The sequence below is a fragment of the Canis lupus genome, chromosome 4 (genome assembly GCF_003254725.2).
Source record: "Canis lupus dingo isolate Sandy chromosome 4, ASM325472v2, whole genome shotgun sequence".
Classification (NCBI taxonomy): domain Eukaryota; kingdom Metazoa; phylum Chordata; class Mammalia; order Carnivora; family Canidae; genus Canis; species Canis lupus.
The window spans coordinates 52,979,890-52,995,858 of record NC_064246.1 but is presented as its reverse complement, the minus strand read 5'-3'; the positions used below and the strand labels follow the sequence as shown (position 1 = coordinate 52,995,858).

At 41.0% G+C, this 15,969-nt stretch overlaps 1 protein-coding gene across 11 annotated transcripts in view; it reads left to right on the top strand.

Moving 5' to 3' along the window:
* The window catches only part of THG1L (tRNA-histidine guanylyltransferase 1 like), a 39,134-nt gene extending 23,446 nt beyond the window's left edge, over nt 1-15,688 (top strand). For 5 of the 11 annotated variants that reach the window (XM_025434468.3, XM_025434467.3, XM_025434469.3 and 2 more), the window contains 6 exons: nt 2,438-2,644; nt 9,115-9,291; nt 10,014-10,183; nt 10,984-11,072; nt 13,045-13,152; nt 14,171-15,639. In XM_025434468.3, the coding sequence (XP_025290253.3) occupies nt 2,438-2,644; nt 9,115-9,291; nt 10,014-10,183; nt 10,984-11,072; nt 13,045-13,152; nt 14,171-14,332 (913 nt within the window). In that variant the 3' untranslated portion in view covers nt 14,333-15,639. The other 6 variants (XM_025434476.3, XM_025434472.3, XM_025434473.3 and 3 more) reach the window with 6 other exon arrangements.
* The last annotated feature ends 281 nt before the right edge of the window (nt 15,689-15,969 follow it).

Genomic DNA, 15,969 nt, shown 5'->3' with positions numbered 1-15,969 from the left:
TGGACAAATCACTTAACCAGCTCCCACAAAGATTTTTTCCTTTCTTATAAAATGGAGAGAATTATTGTTCTGCCTCCCCCACAGACTCACTGAAAGGGAAAAATAGGATAATATATGAGAATATGGTTTGGAAACTTTAAGATTCTCACACTTGGAAGGCGTTTTAAAAAAATTATTATTATTATTTATTATATTCTCCCAGTCAGTACCTTGCCCAGTGCCTTATGCATTAAAGGTGCCCAACAGGTTTTTATTAATTGGTGTTTATTTATTAATTGATCCATGGTTTGGAAACTCACATTACTCTGGGTTGTTTTCCAAAATTTTACACAAGCAGAATGTTTTGGCAAAATGTTTATTCAACATTAAATTCAACAATTCCAGAAACCTATGAAGCAAGCTATCTTTTTACCTCATTATTCAAGTCATAATTTAAATACTGTTTCCTCAAGGAAAACTTCATGGACCATCCCCAGCTGCCTAGTCAGGCGGGGCCTCCAACCCATTCACAACACTTAACACAATTCTAGTCCAACAGTTACATGTAAAACTCTGTTCACTATCTATCTTCTCAACTGGCTATGAACAACATTGTGTAGGCACATTATATAGGCTGTATTGTTTGCTATTGCATCCCATTGGGCATAGTACATAGTAGGAAATTAAGAAATACTTGTTCGGTGAATGAGTAAATTTGCAGGATTAAGTATTCAAAATGTCAAGGAAACATACATCTAATTCCCCTTTTTTGTTCTCCTAATGTCTTTTGCTAAGCCCTCCAGGTGACCATATCCTCATGACTTCTGGAACTTCTACTAAGTAGAGAAAGAATGGGTAGTTGACAAAACAAGTCCATTTTAGGACACAACTAATGACTATTTAGAAATAAAATCCATTCACTCTGACCCATGCAAGCTACATCTCAAAGTACAGAACAAATATATTATAGCAATATCAAGGTCGTGTAATCATTAATTTATTCTAAAATAATAATTCTGAGTTTTATACCCATGTATATCCTGGTACATGCTAATGTTTTTATCTGCCTCAAAATCATGGCAGAGCTAGGCAGTCCATTCCTGGAAGTGTCTACATTGCTTCCAGCAGAAATTTGATTGAAGTGGTTCAGAGCAGGAAGGAGATTTTAGAGGCAAATTATTCCTTCTTCTTACCCCCTCCACCCTGAATTTCATTTACATAATGTAGCTCTTAGTACAAATGAAATGAGTCAGCAGAGGGAAGAGAAACTGAAATATGACTTCCACACCAAAGGCAATTATTTTTCTCTCTGTCAGTCTCAGTGATAGTGATCTTCTAAGTAACAGAAATTTTTAAAAATGGAGGTCACTGTCCAGTGAGGTCATAAATACATATTGTATGCAGGATTTTAGTTTTTTTTTAGTTGTGGTAAAATACACATAAAATTTACCACCTTAACCATTTTTAAGTGTACAGCTCAATAGTGTTGTGCATCATTTACACTGCTGGGCAACCAATCTCCAAATTCCTTTTGTCTTACATGGTTGTAATTCTATATCCATTAAACTATAATTCCTCTTCCCCTACTCCTCATTGCCTAGCAATCATCATTCTACTTTCTGTCCCTGTGAATTTGACTACACACCTCATTAAGTTTCCGGAATCTTATGTTATTTGTCTTTTTGTGACAAGTCCCCCCGACTGCAACCCCAGCACTGGCCACACCTATTACTGAAGAGGCTTAGAGTAGGAAATCCTGGATCTGCTTTTTCATTCTGCTCCCACTTGAACAACTTGGGATCCCTGGGTGGCGCAGCGGTTTAGCGCCTGCCTTTGGCCTGGGGCGTGATCCTGGAGACCCAGGATCGAATCCCACATTGGGCTCCCGGTGCATGGAGCCTGCTTCTCCCTCTGCCTATGTCTCTGCCTCTCTCTCTCTCTCTCTGTGTGACTATCATAAATAAATAAAAAATTAAAAAAAAATAAATCTAACAACTTGAAATGGATCTGGGAGCCACAGTCTGGTCCTGAGATCCTTTGCATTACCCTCCTCTTTTCAAGACTTAGTTCCCATTGAGGGCTGGGTTGAGGTGAGGTGTAGGCAAAGCAGAGGCCTATTTGTGTAACTGGCCTTCCACCTGGTGCTGAGAAGTCTTCTTTCTTGTTGTGTTGGCATGGATGGTATCCTGGGCCCATTTTTATCATCAGCCTGATCTTCCAAGGATCCCTAGGAGAGGAACAGCCATAGCTCCCTTTGGCCCTTCCAGCTTGCTCTGTCTCCAAATCCTCTGCAGGAAGAATGACTTTTACTTGACCAGTAGCCTCAGAGGCAGCTCCCAGCTCCTGTCTACACCCCCGCCCCAATCTCTGAGCTCCTTCTTATGGAACCAATGATAGTGAACTTTTTAGGCCCCAAAGGCTGAGGGGACTTTAATGAGGTATCTTCATCTTTATTCAGGCATACCACATTGCCGATCGTTCTCATCTACTGGTCTAGGCTGCTCCAGATACCTCCAAGTGTCATGCAGTCACTGGTCTCTATATTCACATACATCACCAAATGCAAGGGGAGCAGAAGACAGGATACCTATAAGGATCTCTCAGTGACTCTCCTGGTACCCTGCTACAGTAACACCACCAGGAAAATCCTGCAGTTCCCCAGCTGGTAAGTAAGGAAGTAGTCTTCCCTTTTGCATGCCTTTGAAGGCTCCTCCATCCTGCTACTACCTGTTCTGTGGGTGGGAGGTGGAGGAACTCGAGGCAGGTGGTAGAGGATGGTATGGGAAGGAAGAAAGTAACATTTCCCCTATAATTTCCAGGAGAAATGCCTGTCTCTTCTTCTCTGACTTGTTTATAGACTGGCTGTGGGTAGTGAGAAGAGCAGGCTGGGTGTTAGAGTTCAGGGTACAGGGCCTGTTAGGCTGCCCCTTCATAACTCTTGTTGGCTTTTTTGGCAGAAACTTCCAGTTGCCCATGCAGTAGCTTTCTTTTCTTTTCTTTTCTTTTCTTTTCTTTTCTTTTCTTTTCTTTTCTTTTCTTTTCTTTCTTTTTCTTTCTTTCTTTCTTCTTTCTTTCTCTTTCTTTCTTTCTTCTTTCTTTCTTTCTTTCTTTCTTTCTTCTTTTCTTTCTTTCTCTTTCTCTTTTTTCTTTTCCTTCTTTCTTTCTTCTTTCTTTCTTTTTCTTTCTTTCTCTTTCTCTTTCTTTTCTTCTTTCTCTTTCTTTTCTTCTTTCTTCTTCTTTCTTTCTTTCTTTCTTTCTTTCTTTCTTTCTTTCTTTCTTTCTTTCTCTTTCTTCTTTCTCTAGATTTATTTATTTATAGAGCATGCATGTGCATGCTCTTAAGCGGGGGAAGGGGCAGAAGGAGAGGGAGAGAATCCTTAAGCCCACTCCCTGATGAGTGCGGAGCCTGATGTGGGGCTTGATCCCAGGACCCTGAGATCATGACCTAAAGCTGAAATTAATAGTTAGATTCTTATCTGACTGAGCCACTCAGGCTTCTCTCCCTTCTTTCGGAAGGAAGCAAGGAAAGGAGGGAAGGAAGAGGGGGAGGGAAGGAGGGAGGGAGGAAGGAGGGAAGGAAGGAAGGGAGGGAGTAAGGAGGGAGATATCCTGTATTATTGGAGATGGCCAAGTACCCAGCTAAAAGAACTACATTTTCCAGGCTACCTTGCAGATAAGGAAGAAGGAAGGCTCAAAATACATATGTAGAAGTTGTGCAGCTTTAATAAAAACCTGATCAGGAGAGATGATTTGGCTTGGAGGTGTGAGTTTTGCTCTCTTCCCCTTTCTCCTTCTTCCTTCCTGGAACAGATGATGTAGTGGCTTGGTAGCTCCAGCTATCAAGGATAGGAGTCACTCACCTGCATTGGAAAACCCAACCTCAATGGGCAGCCATGTAGAATAAATGAGATAGTCAATGTAGAATGCTAATACAGGGCCTAGCACAGAGCAGATACTTAAAGAATGGTCCCTGATATCAACTGATAAGCCTCGGGGAGATCCCAGGAAAGTTGTTGTGGCTTTTGACCTGCCCCTTCTCCAGGTTTTTGTAAGTCATTGGAAGGAAAAGGGAACTCTTATACCTAGATCAAGTTCTGCAACTGGCTTCTTGAATGACTTTGAGGATGTCTGGTAATGTTTAGTGCTTCCTTTTTCTTGTTGGCAAAATGAAAAAGAAAACAAAAATCCTACCACAAAGCATGAACATTATACTGGAATTGCATTTATCTTAATGTATTATCATCCTCTATTGCTGGCATGTGATACTAATTTTCCATTTATAGAATGACATAGTTTCTCTTTCAAATAAATTCACCAAGGTATTAAATAGCAAGTGAAAAAATGTGCAGGAGACATCCTTCACAATAAAGGCTATCCAAGTGGCCAGTAAGGATAAAAGATGTTAAACATTGTTAATCATCATGGAAATGTACTCCACAAAAGATCTACTATATACAAGTCAGAATGATGCGCATACTTTTTTAAAAATCAATATCCAGTATTGGTGAGGATATGGAGCAATTCACATACCGTTTTGAGTAATGTAAATTGGTAAAAAAAAAAAAAAGCTGTGGAAAAAGTATCACATTATTGACCAAAAATGAACAAATGCATTTTCCTTGACACAGAAATTCTAGTCTTAGGTGTATATCCAATTAAGGAACATGTACATAAAAAGGCATGTACAAGAATGTTCAGAGTAGCATTTTTCACAATCATCCCCCAAATGGAAGCAATCCAAATATATAATGAGTAAACTGGTATGGTTATACAATGGGATACTATCGAAGAATGAAGACAAATGAACTACAGTTAACACTCTTCAACTTGGTTGAATCTTCCAAATACAGTGTTGATCCCAAGAGACCAAATGCCAAAGGATATGTACCGCAAAGTTCAAAAATGAATGTAACTGGGGTGCCTGGCTGGCTTAGTAGGTAAAGTGTGTAACTCTTCATCTTGGGGTTGTAAGTCCAAGCCCCATGTTGGGTGTAGAGATTACTTTTAAAAAATGAACATAACTAAGTTATAGATGTTAAGAAGGCCATTAGTTTTGAAAAGGACAGGGAGCAATAATTGAAATGGACTCTGGGAACTGACAATGTTCTTTTTCTTGACTGGATGCTGGTAACATTGTGTTTTGTGTACTTTTATATGTGTATGTTTACTTCCAATAAAAATATTTTTTCCAATAAAAAGATTTTAAAAGAAGAGAGTTGACATAAAGAAAGATATTTTTAAAATAAGGTAGCATATGCAAATGACAAAATTCACAAAGGCTGTATATGAATAAATTGAGAATTAAGGGATTTGATGACCCATGTACCTTTACGATTTGAGGATTCAGTGAAGTACTCAATAATTGGCATAGGCAGAAACTACTGTATAGCTGGTGAATGAAAACAGAGAGAGAGAAAAAGGAGAGGACAAAGATGTAGAGGTAGTAGTGAGGAGTGGCAAGAGCATAAGCTCTGTAGTTAAAATGCCTTGTTTGGAATTTTCACATCACTACCTGTTGGTTCTGTGACCTTAGGCAAGTTACATAACCTCTCTCTACTCAATTTCCACATCTGTGAAATGGTAATAATGATAGCACCTATTTCCATGCTTCTCTCCTAGCTTCTGGTGATGGCTGACAATCCATGGCCTCACTTGGCTTGTAGATGCATTTCTCAAATCTCTGCCCTCTTCTCCACACAGTGCTCTTTCTCTGTGTGTTTCTGTTTTCTCTGTTCACATGGGCACTAGTCATGTTGGATGAAGGGCCCATTCTAAAGACCTCATCTTAACTGATTTTATCTGCAAAGACCCTATTTCCAAATAAAGTTACATTCACTGTACTACACCTTGGGTTAAGACATCAACATATCTTTTTGGGAGACACAACCCATAACATGTAGAAAAACTGGAAAAATAATAAACACACATATGACCACCACTAGTTTCAGTAATTGTTAATATTTTTGCCACTCTTTTATGTATCCCCTAAAATTAAAGTTATTTTTCTCTTTAACCATACTGCTATTGTTGTGCCTGTAAAATTAAAAATAAATCCCTATTATCAACTAATATACAGTTACAGTAGATTATTCAAAATTACTCACTTTCCCCTTCCCTGTGGGAAGGTAATACATCCCTGCCCTATAATCTTTGAAGTTGACTATATTGTAATACTGTTTTAGCAAACATAACGTAAGCAGCAAGATGTACCCTATGGTGCAGAAGCCTTTTGAATCATTGCCTGGGTTTTGGAATAAGAAGACACATAGATCAGAATATCTGCCTGGAGCATAGTAGTAGCCATCCAGAAACTTATGAGTGAGTTGACCAAGGAACAAGTATTTGTGTTTTAAGCCACTAAAATTTAAAGCTGTTTGTGATTGCAGGTTTCCCCGGTGAATTTAGAGCTATTTTTAACATTTTGGGGGCAGTATGCATTCCAGATTTTCACATTGTACTTGGTTTTTATATCTCTTTATTCTGGAACAGTGTCCTACCTTTTCCCATTCTTCCTTCATTTCTTTCTTTCTTTTTTAATTCTTCATGCAATTTATCTTTTTAAGAAGTCATGTCAGTAATCTTATAAAAGATCCCACATTATGAATTTGATTATTTCCTTTTGGTGTGTTTTAACCTTTTCCTCTAAGTACTTCCTGATCTTGGTTGCAAGTTGACATCACCTTGGAATATTATTTTATCAGTGTGTGCGTATATCCATACCTCTAATGGCAGCCATCATGCCCTTTGATGCTCACAATAACTTTAGAGGGAAGCAAGGGAGGATTTGGTGTCTCCACCTAACAAAGGGATCTGAGAGAAAAAGTCACTGATGTTAGGTCACATAGTAAGTGGCAGAGCCAGGGCATAAATCCATGACATTCCCATCCTTCCTTTCTTCCTGTTGCCTTGAAGTAGTTTGAGAGACACAGGTATAAATGTAGATCTATGCTTCTATCTGTCCCTGGATGGTTATTCAGGTAACTAGTAACTGGGATGGTCTGAAGTACAGAGTTAGGAGTCCGTGAATGGCTTTTCATCATATATCTTTATTTTTATTTTTTAATTTTTTATTTATTTATGATAGTCACAGAGAGAGAGAGAGAGGCAGAGACACAGGCAGAGGGAGAAGCAGGCTCCATGCACCGGGAGCCCGACGGGGGATTCGATCCCGGGTCTCCAGGATCGCGCCCTGGGCCAAAGGCAGGCGCCAAACCGCTGCGCCACCCAGGGATCCCCCATCATATATCTTTTTTAAAAAAAGATTTTATTTTATTCTTGAAAGACACGGGGAGGCAGAGACAGAGGGAGAAGCAGGCTCCCTGCGGGGAGCCCGTCCTGGAACTGATCCTGCACCTCCCGGATCACGCCCAGCCAAAGGCAGAGGCTCACCCCTGAGCCACCAGGCGGCCCTTCATCATATATTCGTTTGTATTATTTGAATAATTTTGTGAGGGTAAAAAAAAAAATAATGTTAAGTAGCTACTGAATTCAAAAGAGCTTGATAAATCATAAAGCATCATTAAAATGATAGGGTTATATATTACTATTGTCTACCAGAAAAAAAACAAAACAAAAAACAACAAAAAACACCAAAAATTGAGTGTTTGTGGACAAGTTCAGTAAATTAACTTAGTACATCCATATGTTTGAGTAAGAGCCAGTTTTTATAATCACCTCTTGGAAAATTTAATAACCTTGGAAGGTGCTCAAGGGAAGTGGAAAAAATAGACAAACTACAGAGGTGTCCGATGACAGTTTTGCGTGTTCCCCGCGCAAACGCGCGTATCCGAAGAGCCCGAAGGGACCAACCGCAAACTTGGAAGGGAGAGCGGCGATACGAGGTATTAATTTTCTTGTATTTTCCGGGATAGTCCACATTTTCTACAAAGAAAACAATCACAACCAAACCTTCAAACCTGGTCACAAAGCAGTTTTTTACGACTTTGTAGACTGACTTGCCGCCCGACGCGGGTGAAAAGCGAAGCAGCGCGCGGGCCGCGAAGGCGAGGACGCCCCCTCCCTCCCGGCTCGGAAGGGGGTCACGCACCACGAGGAGGCGAGACGGCCGCCGGCCTCCGCCACGCCTAGAGCGGCCCCGAGGAGGCACCGGAACTTCCGGGGCGGGGCTCTCCGGCGCCTCACCTTCCGCGGGGCGAATGTGGGCCTCTCGCAAAGCGAAAGCTCGTGACTGCTGGGCCGCCACTTCCGTCACGCTGAGACGGTGTTTGAAGTTGGGGGCGACCATGGCAAAGAGCAAGTTTGAGTATGTGCGGAACTTCGAGGCTGATGACACCTGCCTGGCCCACTGTTGGGTGGTGGTGCGGCTGGACGGCAGGAACTTCCACCGGTGAGCGATTTCGCCTCAGGCCACGTGGTGCCCGCGCTTCCGGGGACTCGGTCGCGGCTGGCGGTTCCCGGGTAACGCGGCAGCCAATGAGCGCGCGGCATTAAGCATCCCCGAGTGCTGGCTACCAGGCGCTTGAGCGCGAGCTGGTCTGAGTAGCTAAACCTGAGGCGCCGCGCTCTCGTGAGCAGAGACCTGTTAGTAAGGCCTTGCTGGGAAAAATCACTCCCTGGCGCAGTATTTCAGCTCTTTAGCCAATTGCCTGGCTATTCTGTTAACTGTCATCGAGGGCCGTGTAGAGGCCTGTTTAGGTCTTATTGTGGGCGATGCTTTACAATATGTTCTTGTTTCGTTATCGGTAACTGGCTGCATCGACTGGACTCAGGAGGAGACAAATCAGAAAAAAAGGGGGAAGTGTAACGGAAATGTGGGAATTTAATTCTTAAAAATGTTACTTTAATAATGGTTATTATAACTAACATTTATTGAGCACTTTCATGGAGCCTGCTGGCATAGTTACATTTTAACTTCTTTCTAATCTTCAGAACAGTCCTATGAAGTAGGTATACTTTATCTCCATTTCACAGAAGAGGGAATAGGGACTTAGAAATTATGCCCCTTCTTCTCAGTTGGTCAGGGCAAGAAAAAACTAGAGTTCTTAAGGAAGTGAGTCAGGTTGTGGCTAGTAGACTCACAGCATTATTACCTATCTTCCATTGTGTGCATTCTTTTTGATAAAAGTGGTGTTAATGACAAGCTCTTTCATTCATGCCTTTTTCTCCTCTATGGAGGTTTGCTGAGAAGCACAACTTTGCAAAACCAAATGACAGCCGTGCTCTCCACCTAATGACCAAATGTGCCCAGACTGTAATGAAAGAACTGGAAGATATTGTGATTGCATATGGACAGAGTGATGAGTACAGCTTTGTGTTCAAGCGGAAAAGCAACTGGTTTAAAAGAAGAGCCAGGTAATTACATGGCCTAGCTCCTTCAGAATATTTCCTTTGGAAATATGCTGCATTTGGTGTTTGCTCTTTAATTGCTGCCTTACAGACTGCAGATAGAGTGTGCAGTATTTGGAACTGCAGAATGTCTATTTTCTGTTTTTACTGTTTACTTTCATCTGATATTTGAGCATTACGTACACCTCTTTATCTGATTCTTTCTCCTCATTCCTCATCACCTTAGCTTCTAGATTGTTCTGGCACTTAATATTAGGACTAGAAACAGACCATTAGGATATCATAATATTAATAATTCATAGATTGGCTCTAGCCAGTGACAGCCTATATGTGCATTACAGTATTGCTTAAATTTTTAATTAAGGATGTCTCAACATAGACAAATTAGATATTTGATTTGGCAGTATATTGAAACTCACAGACAACAAGCATTCGAATTGGTATGTTTTTAAAACAATGGTTCCCTTCCTTCCAAGACTAGAAACAAAACAGAAAAACCTCTTGAACCATAAATTCACATCGCGTCGTGCAGAGAAAAATTTGGTATTAATAAATTACTTATAGGACTAAAAAGAGGCAGGCTGCTTAGTTTTTCTTGGCCCAACACATTTATCTTTTGACAGTTTGTGTAATCACTCTGTTGCACCCGCGGGCCCTATCGTGGTTTTGAATTAATATCATGTATTTTCTCTTTTCTTGCTCCACCCAATGTGCCTTACTTTTGCAAGTAAGTTCATGACTCATGTGGCATCCCAGTTCGCCTCCAGCTTTGTGTTTTATTGGCGAGATTACTTTGAGGACCAGCCCCTTCTGTATCCACCAGGCTTTGATGGAAGAGTCATAGTGTATCCTAGCAACCAGACCTTAAAGGACTACCTCAGTTGGCGGCAAGCAGATTGTAAGTAAAACCAAATAAACAGATGTAATTAAACCACCAATTCCATACATTAGAGGTGGTGATTTGGTTCAGTTTTGATGCATGGGTATTTTGTTCAGAATGTAATACTTCAAATTTTTTTAGTTAGTTGAAAGCAGTCGAACAATCGGGAGATTTATGTAAATACTCCCTAGTTCTAGGTTTTTGGGAAAAACGAGAAGACCTGGAAATACTAGGTCTGCATTCCCACTTTGTAATGGACATAACCGGTGCAGTGACTGCTGTCTTTACACATGTGCGCATGGGCATGCACACACAGACACACACACACACAGAAGCCAATGTGCCATAGTCTCTACCATTCTCTCTTGTTCCCCAGGGTCACCTACTCTGCTTTATGCTTTTATGTTAATAGTGGCCTCAGTGGGTGATTCGAGTTATGACCTCTGCCTTACATGACTATGATGACATGTTTATGAGACTTACTCATGTGGTGTATCTTGATTTGGCCACAAGAACTGGAAAGGAGCTAGGAATAACCTGAATCAAATAACTTTGAAAGTATTCCTAAGCTTAATATACAAGTTAACCAGTTTATATAAAGCATGACTGAAATGACAGAATAAAACTTTTAGGAAATAAGTTTGTTTATACTTGACCACTCCCGCCCACCATGTTCCCAGTATATGGTTTTGGGCATATCACTAACTGTCTCAGATCTCTGTACATCAGAGGAGAGGGGTGGAGTTCTAATACTCTTGGAAGCGTGAATACTGAATAAAGATTATGTTTGTATAAACAGTGCTACTCTTGTCTCACAGGTCACATCAATAATCTGTACAATACAGTTTTCTGGGCCCTCGTACAACAGTCTGGACTAACACCAGCACAAGCCCAAGAGAGATTACAGGTATAAGATCTTACTGCATTAATACTTACTTGGAGAGGCTTTCTGTCCTCTTCCATGACATTCTTTTAAAGCTCTCTCTATTGCTTTGTTTTGAGAGGTTACAAAGATCATACTAGATAGAGGCAACTCTGCTGCTTGATTGCTCTGTGACCATGGGTGATTATTACTTCTCTCTGGGACTTAGTGTCCTCAGCTGGAAAATGGAATTAGTGACACTGGCTCTACCTTCCCACAAGGCAATGCTTGGCTGGGGCTGCGGATTGGTTGCCTTCTTTGGACAGGACATGCGCTCTTCTTTTTCATCAGTGGCCTCTTCATCATTGCCATTCCCTGCTGGGTGCATGTACTGTAAGAGTATAGGCTCTGGGAGTCAATAATTGTTTTCAGGGACTTCTGTTTAATTTTATCTTCTCTGCTTTAGTTCTTTATTTTTTTCTTCTTTTTTTTAAAGATTTATTTGTGAGAGAAAAAGAAGTGTGAGCAAGCAGGTTGAGAGGCAGACAGAATCTTGAACAGGCTCCCCACTGAGTGGGGAACCTGATGGGCTAGATCCCAGGACCCTGAGATCATGGCCTGGGACAAAATCAAGAGTTGGATGTTTAACCAACTGAACCATCCAGGCACTGCCCTGCCTTAGTTCTTTATAGGTGAAACAGAAAATAATAGTTCCCACCTCATAGGTTTATGGTGAAAATTAAGTGGCATGATGCATGTAAAACACATAGCATAGTACAGACTGTATTTTAAGTACTTAATAAACAGTTACTTTCAGGATGCCTGGGTGGCCCAGTGGTTGAGCATCTATCTGCCTTTGGCTGAAGTCATGATCTCGGGAACCTGGGATCGAGTCCTGCATCAGGCTCCCTTATAGGGAGCCTGGTTTTCCCTCTGCCCATGTCTCTGCCTCTCTCCATGTCTCTCATGAATAAATAAATAAAATCTTTAAAAAAAACCCACTAACTTTCATCATTAGATGACAGTACTATTTGTAGGATGACTAACTCCGAAATTATGTGATATGTTGTAACGGCTCCTACCACAATGCCTGGTACATTGTAATTACACGATAAATGGTGGTCATTAACAATGATGATAAGGATTTACAAATACCATTAATAGGAATACTGTTAGATTTATCCAGAGTTTGGAAGAGCTGAGTTTAGATTTTGATTTTTCTTAGAAGAATAAAAGCAGTCTTTATTTATTTATTGATTCTATTAATTTATTCATGAGAGACACAGAGAGAGGCAGAGACACAGGCAGAGGGGGAGAAGCAGGCTCCCTGCAGGGAGCTTGATGTGGGACTTGATCCCGTCTCCAGGACCACACCCTGGGCTGAAGGCAGTGCTAAACCGTTGAGCCACCCAGGGATCCCCTAAAAGCAGTCTTTAGCCTTAGGCAGTTTATGTAATCTTTCTAAGCTTCAGAGTTCCGTTCTCTCAAATGGAGATAGTAAAATGAGGGTCGTATCAGATAACATACATACATACATAATGTATATAATACAGGTACTCTTACTGCTAGTCCCTGCCACCCTATCACAGTTGTGACTTCTGAAACCATTTGTTTGCTACAGTAGACAATTTTTCGAATTTATGCATTTCAGTAAGATTTTTTTTAAAAAAGATTTTTTATTCATGAGAGACAGAGAGAGAGAGAGAGGCAGACACAGGCAGAGGGAGAAGCAGTCTCCATGCAGGGAGCCCGACATGGGACTCGATCCCAGGGCTCCGGGATCATGCCCTGGGTCGAAGGCAGGCGCTAAACTGCTGAGCCACCCAGGGATACTTGCATTTCAGTAAGATTTAAACTGCTCTTCCAATGCAAATTCATTAGTATCTATAAGAAGTTTGATAAAACCCTTCCACTTTCTGATTTGTTTGTGGAAATTTAGGTGGTGGGTGGAATGGATAGGTAGTATGGGGGCAGAGAACAAGCGTAAAAATCTTTTTATATCTTTCTATTTTCTCAGGGAACTCTTGCAGCAGACAAGAATGAGATTTTGTTTTCCGAGTTCAACATCAACTATAACAATGAGCCGCTGATGTACAGGAAGGGGACCGTGTTGATATGGCAGAAGGTAGTGCTGTTGTCTAAGGGGAAGGAGGCCACAAAGACCAGCTTGTGCACATCCTAGGCCCTGCCCTGCCCACCGCACGCGTGCAGTGTGATCCCACACACTAACATGAATCGGGTCTTCTAAAAAATGAAGTGCTGTACGTTATTTTAGGTGCTGCTTGCCAGTCCGTGCTAATTTGATCAGTCTGTTAGCGATCTTTGTGGTCTAGAATTTCCTAAGTGGAACCACAGATTTTAGAGTCAGTACACTTATCCTTTTGTGTCCCAAGCTCCCCAAATCAAATAAAACCCTATAAAGGGGTACGCCACAGATAGAAGGATTTTTGCGTTCATAGGACATTTCTTCCGCACTGGATAATATCGTTAAATAGTCCATCCATCCCATGATGACTATTAGATGAGGCAGTAGAAGATATTGTATACGCCGGTTCTGTCACTTGCAGAATATTCTGGAGATTCCCCAGATATGCATGCTTATTCCCTTAATATTAAGTAATAAGTCTGTACATTTACCTAAATTCTTAATTCCACCAATATTTTCTCTCTGTACCAGTTTCTGAGCATAATTTCTCTAAATTTACCTCCTTCCATGTAAAGTAGTTTTTCTTTTTAATGAATGTTTTCAGGTGTTAAGTGGTGTCTTAAGAATTAGTCATTCCACTGGCAACTTCAGCTTATTAGTATTTTTAAAGCACATTTGCTCTTTAGCACAGGCTTGGATACTTGCAAATGCAGATGAGAGAGCAGAAATACTTCTAATTCTATAGTTACTGCTAATAGGGAACATGGACTCACTCCTTTATTTCTAAGATCTCCTTTCAGAATATAGCAACATAACTTTTTAAGTTTTTAATTGTTAACAGATTCATATATGTTGAGATAATGTGTGTATCTGTATAACTACCTGATAAATATATATCACCCAGAAGTATATAAAGTCAAAAGTAAACTTCCTGCATATCCCCCTCTTCTCTCCCAAACCCAGTTAACAATGTCAATATTTTAACTTTTACCTGTAGGTGGGTGAAGTCACAACAAAAGAAGTTAAACTGCCAGAAGAAATGCAAGGGAAAAAGATGGCAGTGACCCGGACCAGGACTAAGCCAGTGCCTTTATATTGCGATATAATCGGGGATGCTTTTTGGAAGGAACATCCAGAGATCCTAGATGAAGACAGCTGATCCTTTGCTTTTTAGCCCTGGCAGGCTTATCCATGCAAGACCCCCTAAGTCTCCTGGCCTTAGGTGCCCTACAATCCCTACTACCAACAGCAGTGTGCCAGGAGTGACATATATCAGGTTGGAAAGGAAACAGGGAAAGAAGGGATGGATAGGGGTGGTTATCGTGTTCTGCTTTAAGTAGAACATTTTTTTTACAGTGTTGGAACATGGTTCCTTCGGTAGAAGTGCATTTTTTTTTAATCGTGGTGCTATTTTTATAAAGCAAGAAGTATTTTATGCCTTGCAGGATGAATCATTTTTAGATTGTGGCATAAGTCTTATAAAAACTTGTCAAGCTTTTTCCACCTATGATGGATGAACCCAAACTTTACTCTCAACCACCTGTTCTTAACTACAAAATCTACTAACCTTGAAAATCTCACCTTTCCTACCCTTGTACTTTGACCTTGAGATAAATAATGAGTTGGTGGTTACACGATGCCTCTGAATTCAGGAATTGCAGGGAGAATCAGGATTTTGTGCCAGTCTCCCAAGTTGGCAACTTTGGCTGAACAAATTAGTAATTTGGATGTCCTTGTGTAAACATTCCATAGATTGATTTTGTGGAGCTGTCAACAGGATCATTGTCTCGCCAAGGATATTTCCAAAGCCACTTACTTTTTCTAAGAAGAAAGAGAATTATATGTATATATGAGAAAAAGAAACTGAAAATGAACAAGGAAGAAAAAACATGGACTCTGTGTCCTCTAAACACTTCAGTTGTAAAAGTCACCTTCCTGTTGGATTTTCTAAAAAGGATTCTCAGGTAGCCTCTATGGAATTGGAACACTGACATCTGAGTTAGAGAGCAGAGTGGTCAGCACTTCCCTTGGGGTCACAAATGGCAGGTGTCAGAGGACTCCTAACAGTTCCACCTGCTGGTGGGCCAATGGAGATGGGGGAGGAGCAGCAGAGAGCAGCAGCAGTAACTGCAATGTGGCCTAGTTGCTGGCCCCAGAAGTGAGGGTACGTGGTGAGAGAACTCACATTGCCCGTTGTCCTCCTTTCATATTTCACAGGAGGATTATTTGGCTCTATTAAGAATTAGGAGGCAGCCTATGTTTTAGTGCCTGGTCTTGCATTACAGAATTTACAGCCACAGAGAAAATGTATTTTTAAAGGCAATGGCTGGTCTCCTTCTTCACTAATTGATACCTCATCTGTTGGAATCATTTCTTCCCCTTCCTGTTCTCACTAGAGGAGATTTGATGCATGTTTGGTAATTGATAAAATCTCTGAGAAAAAAATAAAGGCTTCAACTCCCTTGGCCTAATTTTTCATTTATTTTTCTCATACAAATACAGTATATGAATCCAACTTTTGTATATGTGTGTCTTTACGTAAGCCAGGATGAATGTACCATCATCACAGCAGTGGTTCATAGTCTTTGTACAAAAATTTACTTGGAATGCTTGTTTTCGGTGCTATTCCAGCTTCCTCTTCTCTCCGTATGAAGATAGGAGGTTTGCTAATCTGATATTTTTAATCAAAAAGGGGGATCCCTGGGTGGCGCAGCGGTTTGGCGCCTGCCTTTGGCCCAGGGCTGCGATCCTGGAGACCCGGGATCGAATCCCATGTCGGGCTCCCGGTGCATGGAG